Consider the following 8,568-nt stretch of genomic DNA (forward strand, 5'->3'; position numbering starts at 1 on the left):
TTTACCTGTGTATTTGTGTATGAACACATGGGTGTGCGTGGCTGTTTGGATATATTTCTTAGGGATCTCTGGTGTGAGGATGGAAGCCTGAATTCAGCTTCCTATCTTGTACAGGTAGAAAATCTGTGAGCAAACCAGGCCTAATCAGTATCTCTTTTCTAACTCCCCCCCCCCGGGACTTTAATCACCAGAGGCAATTGCCAAATGCTCTTCATTGCTTGGAGGAGAACAATAGCTCTGTCTCTCTTCAGCCTTACCAAAGAAGTGTGAAACTGAACTGCTGATTAGTTCACTTCAATGGGGTGTTAACTCCCACTCAGTCAGCTTCTTCAATCACTGGGGGATGGATTCAAATCCATGTTAAAACCGGATGCAATTTAGAGAGTGGGATGGGAAAAGGGGTTAACACTCCAAAATGAGATGCCACAAATACAAACCCATCACAATAACACAATTTTGAAGCAAAGACTTTCCTGTCTAGAGAAGGTTTCAGGTAGAAACGTTCTTGCATGTATGTTTTTCAAGGTGAAAGCCAAACACGAAATAAATCTACAGTTTTCACTGACTTATTTTATTTAAAAAATGATAAATGGTACTATTTTTACTTAAAAAGAAATACCTACAACATCCTACATGACAGGTCCTGTATTTATAGACAGATTGCTTGTTTGTGACATAAACATAACTTGAAAATGGTTGTGATTTTAAATATAAGTTCAGCAATGAAAGAATCCAAATATAGGTGTGTGTGTGTGTTTAAAAAGTAATAACAATGTTTTAAAATCTTCCTGTTAACATCTCACCATTATCCTTACAGAAATATTAACCAGTTATTAAACCTGGGAGAAATATGGCCTGATTATTAATTCTCATATGTTGTGTACATATTAATATCTCTCTATTTTTCCGATTGAAAACTGTGGCACAGAGACAGATAGTAACTTGCTCAAGTCACACAAAGAATCAATGGCATGGCTTTAATTATAACCTGGGAGTTGTGATCCCAAGTCCTATCTTCCATAACCCACACTCCCCCCAGAACCTGGAATAAAACACAGGATTTCTAACTCCCAGCCCTTCCGCTCCAACTCAGAAACACCAGTCCCCACCCAGAGCCAGGGATAGAACTCAGGAGTCCTGGATCCCAGCACCTATCCATCTAACCAGTAATGCTTATTCCCTCCCAGAACCTGTGATAGAACCCATTAAGTGCTAGCTCCCAGACCCCTCTTCTCTAACCCACAAGACCACCTAGAAATAAGCAGAGAACCCAGGAGTTCTGGTTCTCAGACACCTCAATATAAGCACTGGATCCCACTTCCCTCCCAGAGCTGGAATAGAACCCAGGAGTCATAATGCCTACTCCTATTTTCAGTCTCCTGGTACCACCCCAATTTCACAGCTCCAGGAACAGAATCCAAACCGAGCTGTGTTTTCTTGTTTAGCCACTCAGCAAGTGCACATTTCTGAGTCAGTGTGTGGTTCATGGTGTTTAGCGTGTGACCACGTTTATTTGCTTTTCTGCTCTTATGCATGATTGTGTGTTAGTGTGTGTTAATTCTCTGTGTGTGTCTTTTAGATCTGGCCCATTTAGGCCTCACTTGGTCTGAGTGGGGCCAGCAGTAAAGAGCAAGGCAAGAGATAAGCTGTATAAAAAGAAGTTCAAGCAATAATTAGGTGGGCAGCTATGGCAAAGTTCATGTGGAAGGAGACTTAGCAGACAGGGCGCAAACTAACAGAATACAAGGAGGGAACTAACCAAATATGCTCTGTACATATGGCACATCAACAGACCATGATACAGACAGGACCTGGTTCTAAAATAATCTGACCACTCATAAAGTGCATGAAATGACGTAGATTGGAAGACTCATGCACAGGGTTACATTTGTGTATAAAATAACCAATATTATTTGAATTTGTGCTATACTCCTCACCCATCTCCTATACATGAGTCTGATCATATCTGTGTAAGTGTTAGTATACACCAGTAAAGAAACCTGAGTGATGAGTCTGAATTAGAGATAAATTCTTGGGATCCACAAGGCTAAGGGCTGGAGAGAAAATCCAGCAGCCTATGCACAAAGGTCCACCTATTTAATTAAAGGTGAGATTTTAAACTAGTTTAGATCCCACACGAAACAGCTCTGGGCCCAGTTCTGTTATATATCTTCATCAATGATTGAGATAATGGCATAGAGAGTGCACTTATAAAGTTTTCAGATGACACCAAACTGGGAGGGGTCGCAAGATCTTTGCAGAATAGGATTCAAAAACAAATGATCTGGACAAACTGGAGAAATCATAAAAACAATGAGGAGTCCAGTGGCACCTTAAAGACTAACTCATTTATTTGGGCATAAGCTTTCCGTGGTGCATCTGACGAAGGGGGCTTTTTGCCCACGAAAGCTTATGCCCAGATAAATTTGTTAGTTTTTAATGTGCCACCGGACTCCTTGTTGTTTAAGTGAATACAGACTAACATGGCTAGCCCTCTGATACTTGTCACGGAGAAATCATCTGAAGTAAATAGGATGAAATTCAATAAGGACAAATGCAAAATACTCTACTTTGGAAGGAACAATCAGTTGCACATGTACAAAATAAGAAATTACTGCCTAAGAAGGAGTACTGCAGAAAAGGATCTGGGGGTCATAGTGGATCACAAGCTAAATATGAGCAAATACAGCAGAACTGTTGCAAAAAAAGCAAACATCATTCTGGGATGTATTAGCAGGACTGTTTTAAGCAAGACACGAGGCGTAATTATTCCGCTCTACTCCGCGCTGATTAGGCCTCAACTGAAGTATTGTGTCAAATTCTTTTTCAGGAAAGATGTGGAGAAATTGGAGAAAGTCCAGAGAAGAGCAACAAAAATGATTAAAGGTCTAGAAAACATGACCTGTGCGGGAAGATTGAAAGAATTGGGTTTGTTTAGTCTGGAGAAGAGAAGACTGAGGCCTGGTCTACACTAGGCGTTTATGTCGAAGTTAGCGCCGTTAAATCGAATTAACCCTGCACCCGTCCACACTGCGATGCTATTTAGTTCGACATAGAGGTCTCTTTAATTCGACTTCTGTACTCCTCCCCGACGAGGGGAGTAGCGCTAAATTCGACATGGCCATGTCGAATTAGGCTAGGTGTGGATGGAAATCGACGCTAATAGCTCCGGGAGCTATCCCACAGTGCACCACTCTGTTGACGCTCTGGACAGCAGTGCGAGCTCGGATGCTCTGACCAGCCACACAGGAAAAGCCCCGGGAAAATTTGAATTTGAATTCCTTTTCCTGTCTGGCCAGTTTGAATCTCATTTCCTGTCTGGACATCGTGGCGAGCACAGCAGCACTGGCAACGATGCAGAGCTCTCCAGCAGTGATGGCCATGCAGTCTGTGAATAGAAAGAGAGCCCCAGCATGGACTGATCGTGAAGTCTTGGATCTCATCGCTGTGTGGGGCGATGAGTCCGTGCTTTCCGAGCTGCGATCCAAAAGAAGGAATGCAAAGATCTACGAGAAGATCTCTAAAGACATGGCAGAGAGAGGATACAGCCGGGATGCAACGCAGTGCCGCGTGAAAATCAAGGAGCTGAGACAAGGCTACCAGAAGACCAAAGAGGCAAACGGACGCTCCGGATCCCATCCCCAGACATCCCGTTTCTACGAGGCACTGCATTCCATCCTCGGTGCTGCCGCCACCACTACCCCACCAGTGACCGTGGACTCTGAGGATGGGATACTGTCCACGGCCGGTTCCTCAGACATGTTAGGGGACGGGGAAGATGAGGAAGGAGATGAGGAGGGCGAGGCAGTTGGCAGCTCTCACAACGCTGATTTCCCCGACAGCCAGGATCTCTTCATCACCCTTACAGAGATCCCCTACGAAGCGTCCCCAGCCATTACCCCGGACACAGAATCTGGTGAAGGATCAGCCAGTAAGTGTTGTAAACATCTAAACATTTATTTTTAACAAAACAGGAATATTAACAATTAAAAGAATGGGTTGTTCATGATTAGTGTGCCCTAGGCGCTTAACGGTTTAGTAAGGGGCAGTGCAAGTTTTGAAAAGAAATCTAGCAATGTCCGGTTTTCAGTGATTGTCCTGCACAAGCCGCTCTACTGTGTATTCCCTGCTACTGCAGCTACAGTAAAATGCGGTCTATATGTGCGGGGATAGAGCAGTAATCCTCCTGGGACATCTCGATGAAGCTCTCCTGGAGGTAACTTGAAAGCCGTTGCATGAGGTTCTTGGGGAGAGCGGCCTTATTGGGTCCTCCGAAGTACGACACGTTGCCGCGCCACGAGATTATCAGGTACTCGGGGATCATTGCTCTGCACAGCAGGGCGGCATACGGCCCTGGTCTTTGGAGGCTTTCCCGGAGCATTCTCTCTTTGTCGCTCTCGGAGATCCTCATCAGGGTGATGTCGGCCATGGTGACCTGCTTTTAATTAGGTAGGGGAATGTTAGTGTTGGGACTGCTTTCCCGTTCCTTTACAGAACTGTCACCGCTGGTTTGCAGCCACGCGGTGGAGGCGGGAGAGGGGCAGCCGAAAGGGATCGTTCCCGGGGACAGCCGCGAGGGGGTGGGACAGGGGCAGAGTTCCCGCTTGCCGGATTGCTGGCAGCAGGGACTGACATTGATTTAAATGTGAAATGAGGCCAGTGGTAATATAAAAGTTTTAAACTGCCACAAGTGTACGGCTTACCATGTCTGCCTGCAACAGAAATTCCGTTGTGCTGCCTCGCTTCTCAAATGTGCTGTTCAAGACCCCAGGCACAGAATGCGAAGGCCGAGAATTCGACCTTGTGCTGAGTGCGCATGTGAAAGGTGCTGTGCATGGTCTTGTTCACAGAGAAAGACTATGTTCTTTGTTCACAACTACATTTATCTTTCAGAGGAATTCACTCCCTTTTTCCCATTTCCACAGCCCCGTCTGCGACTGTCTCACAACCTAGCCTGGAATCACACTCCCAGAGGCTAGCGCGGATTAGGCGTAGGAAGAAGAGGACACGGGAGGACATGTTCTCTGAGCTTATGGCCTCTTCCCAAGCCCAGGCAGCACAGCAGACCCAGTGGCGGGAGAACTTGACCCGAATGCACCAAGCCAACATGGATCGGGAGGAGAGGTGGCGGCAGGAAGACCAGCAGGCGACTCTAACGCTGCTTGGACTACTGAGGGAGCAAACGGACACACTCCGGCGCCTTGTGGATGTTCTGCAGGAACGGAGGCAGGAGGACAGAGCCCCGCTGCAGTCCATCTCTAACCGCCCTCCCCCGCCACCAAGTCCCATACCCACCTCACCCAAAGTGCAAAGAAGGAGAGGCGGCAGAGTCCCTGCTAACTCTCACTCCACCCCTGCAGAGAGCTCTAGTAGCAGAAGGCTCTCATTTCCCAAAATTTGAAAAGTTCTTTCCTTCCCGCCTGACACAAGCCCACGTCCAAGTTTCACCTCCCAATGCCATGTGTAGTTGATAATAAAAAATTCGTTTCTGTTAACTACTGTTTCAATCATGTTCTTTTGGAGGAGGAGGGGAAAGGGGGTTGGAAATTGGACAGGACAGTCTCCTTTGGCAGGGTACATAGTCGGGGGCAGGCACAGCAGCAGGGCACATACACAGTGCAGTGATGCAGTGACTAGTTGCCCCGGTTAGTCTGGGAGGTTGTTTTGATGTAATGTTGGGGGGGGGGGTGGGTTGCTCTGTGACTTTGTGGCGGGGGAGGGCAGTTACAGATCTTAAGCGCCGGTCCTTAGACAGGATCACAGAGCCACACAGCATGGGATCTGTAACCGTCCTCCCCCTGCCACAAAGTCAAATAGACCTCCCATACACACAGTCCCGATCAGGAGGGGTGACAGGCTCCGTTGAAACAAGCATCCCACCGCAGCGGAGCCTGTCAATCCTTGAGTTTAGAAGCTGCATTCGCATCACAACACTAGACCCGCCCCGCACCACAGTCTGCGTCCCAGTTTTAAAAAATTCCCGCGAAAACAGTATTAAAGAAAACGGTGTGCTTTAACAAAGTAGAACTATTTTTATTTCGACACGTGTGTTGGAGGGGGGGTGAAGGGGGTATGTAACTGGATAGGATAGTCAACATTACCTGGGTAAAGAAACGGGGGCAGGTTTAGCTTCTCAGTACACAAACTATAAAATCACAGGTTACCCTGCTCACTCAGGAACTTTGCTTTCAAAGCCTCCCGGATGCACAGCGCTTCCCGCTGGTCTCTTCTAATCGCCCGGCTGTCTGGCTGTGAGTAATCACCAGCCAGGCTATTTTCCTCAACCTCCCACCCCGCCATAAAGGTCTCCCCCTTGCTCTCACAGAGATTGTGGAGCACACAGCAAGCTGCTATAACAATGGGGATATTGGTTTCGCTGAGATCACAGCGAGTCAGTAAGCTTCTCCATCTCCCCTTGAGACGGCCAAAAGCACACTCCACCACCATTCTGCACTTGCTCAGCCGGTAGTTGAAGAGTTCTTTTTCAGTGTCCAGGGCGCCAGTATAGGGCTTCATGAGCCAGGGCATTAGCGGGTAGGCTGGGTCCCCGAGGATGACTATAGGCATCTCCACATCCCCAACAGTTATTTTGTGGTCCGGGAAGTAAATACCTTGTTGCAGCCGTCTAAACAGACCAGAGTTCCTGAAAACACGAGCGTCATGAACCTTGCCCGGCCATCCCACGTAGATGTTGGTAAAACGTCCCCTGTGGTCCACCAGTGCTTGCAGCACCATGGAAAAGTATCCCTTTCGGTTAATGTACTGGGTGGCCTGGTGGTCCGGTGCCAGGATAGGGATGTGAGTTCCATCTATGGCCCCACCGCAGTTTGGGAATCCCATCGCTGCGAAGCCATCTATGATCGCCTCCACGTTTCCCAGGGTCACTACCTTTGGCAGCAGTACATCAACGATTGCCTTCGCTACTTGCATCACAACAACCCCCACGGTAGATTTGCCCACCCCAAACTGGTTCGCGACTGACCGGTAGCTGTCTGGCGTTGCAAGCTTCCACAGGGCTATGGCCACTCGCTTCTGTACACTCAGTGCAGCTCGCAACCGGGTGTCACTGCGCTTCAGGGCAGGGGACAGCAACTCACAAAGTTCCAGGAAAGTTCCCTTCCGCATGCGAAAGTTTCGCAGCCACTGGGATTCATCCCAGACCTGCAGCACTATGCGGTCCCACCACTCAGTGCTTGTTTCCCGTGCCCAGAATCGCCGTTCCACGGCATCAACATGACCCATTGCCACTGTGATGTCCTCGGCGCTGGGTCGCCTGCTTTCTGACAGGTCTGTTCTACTCTCAGACTTCAGGACATCACCGCGGTGCCGTAGCCTCCTTGCCTGACTTTTCTGCATCTGCCTCAGGGAAACCTTTATGATAAGCTGCGAGACGTTGAGAGCGGCCACAACTGCAGCGATGGTCGCAGCGGGCTCCATGCTCGGAGTACAGTGGCGTCCGCGCTGTCAATGACTGGAAAAGCGCGCGAACTGTTTTCCCGCCGGCGCTTTCAGGGAGGGAGGGCGGGAGTGATGGACGGATGACGACAGTTTCCCAAAAGCACCCTCGACTCATTTTGTTACCCAGAAGGCATTGCCGGCTACACCCAGAATTCCAATGGGCAGAGGGGACTGCGGGAACTGTGGGATAGCTGACCACAGTGCACCGCTTCGAATGTCGACGCTATCACCGTTAGTGTGGACGCACAAAGTCGAATTACTGTCCTTAGTGTGGACACACACGTTCGACTTTGCAATATCGATTACAAAAATTCGATGCAAGTAAAATCGAACTACTCTCGTAGTGTAGACAAGGCCTGAGAGGGGACATGATAACAGTTTTCAAGTACCTAAAAGGTTGTAACAAGGAGGAGGGACAAAAAAAATTGCTCCTTAATCTCTGATGACAGGACAAGAAGCAATGGGTTTAAATTACAGAAACGTCAGTTTAGACTGGACATTAGGGAAAATGTCCAGTCAGGGTGGTTAAGCACTGGAATAAATTGCCTAGCGAGGTTGTAGAATCTCCATCATTGGAGATTTTTAAGAGCAAGTTAAACAGACACTTCTCAGGGATAGTCTAGATCAGGGGTTCTCAAAGTGGGGATTATGACCCCTCAGGGGGCCATGAGGTTATTACATGAGTAGTCATGAGCTGTCAGCCTCCACCCCAAACCCTGCTTCACCTCCAGCATTTAATAGTGTTAAATATAAAAAAAGTTGTTTTTATTTTATAAGGGAGAGTCACACGCATACACTTTTTGTGTGAAAGGGGTCACCACTACAAATGTTTGAAGACCACTGGTCTAGATAATACTTAGTCCCATCTTGAGTGCAGGGAACTGGACTCAAGGTCCACTTCAGTCCTACAGTTCTATAATTCTAGGGCTTGGCTACACTCGAAACTCCAAAGCTCTGCCACGCGAGCACTCCCGTGGCAGTGCTTTGAAGTGCAAGTGTGGTCGCGGCACCAGCGCTGGGAGAGAGCTCTCCCTGTGCTGCAGGTACTCCACCTCCTCGAGGGGATTAGTTTACAGCGCTGGGAGCACTGTTTACACTGGCGCGTTACAG

At 48.1% G+C, this 8,568-nt stretch overlaps 1 protein-coding gene across 1 annotated transcript; it reads left to right on the forward strand.

Moving 5' to 3' along the window:
• The first annotated feature begins 3,218 nt into the window (after positions 1-3,218).
• LOC135976246 (uncharacterized) lies at positions 3,219-5,495 on the forward strand. The gene is made up of 2 exons (XM_065571025.1): positions 3,219-3,931; positions 4,926-5,495. The coding sequence occupies exons 1-2, from the start codon at positions 3,355-3,357 to the stop codon at positions 5,399-5,401; spliced, it is 1,053 nt and encodes a 350-aa protein (XP_065427097.1). The 5' UTR covers positions 3,219-3,354; the 3' UTR covers positions 5,402-5,495.
• Positions 5,496-8,568: the final 3,073 nt, after the last annotated feature.

This window comes from Chrysemys picta, chromosome 17 (assembly GCF_011386835.1).
Source record: "Chrysemys picta bellii isolate R12L10 chromosome 17, ASM1138683v2, whole genome shotgun sequence".
NCBI lineage: Eukaryota > Metazoa > Chordata > Testudines > Emydidae > Chrysemys > Chrysemys picta.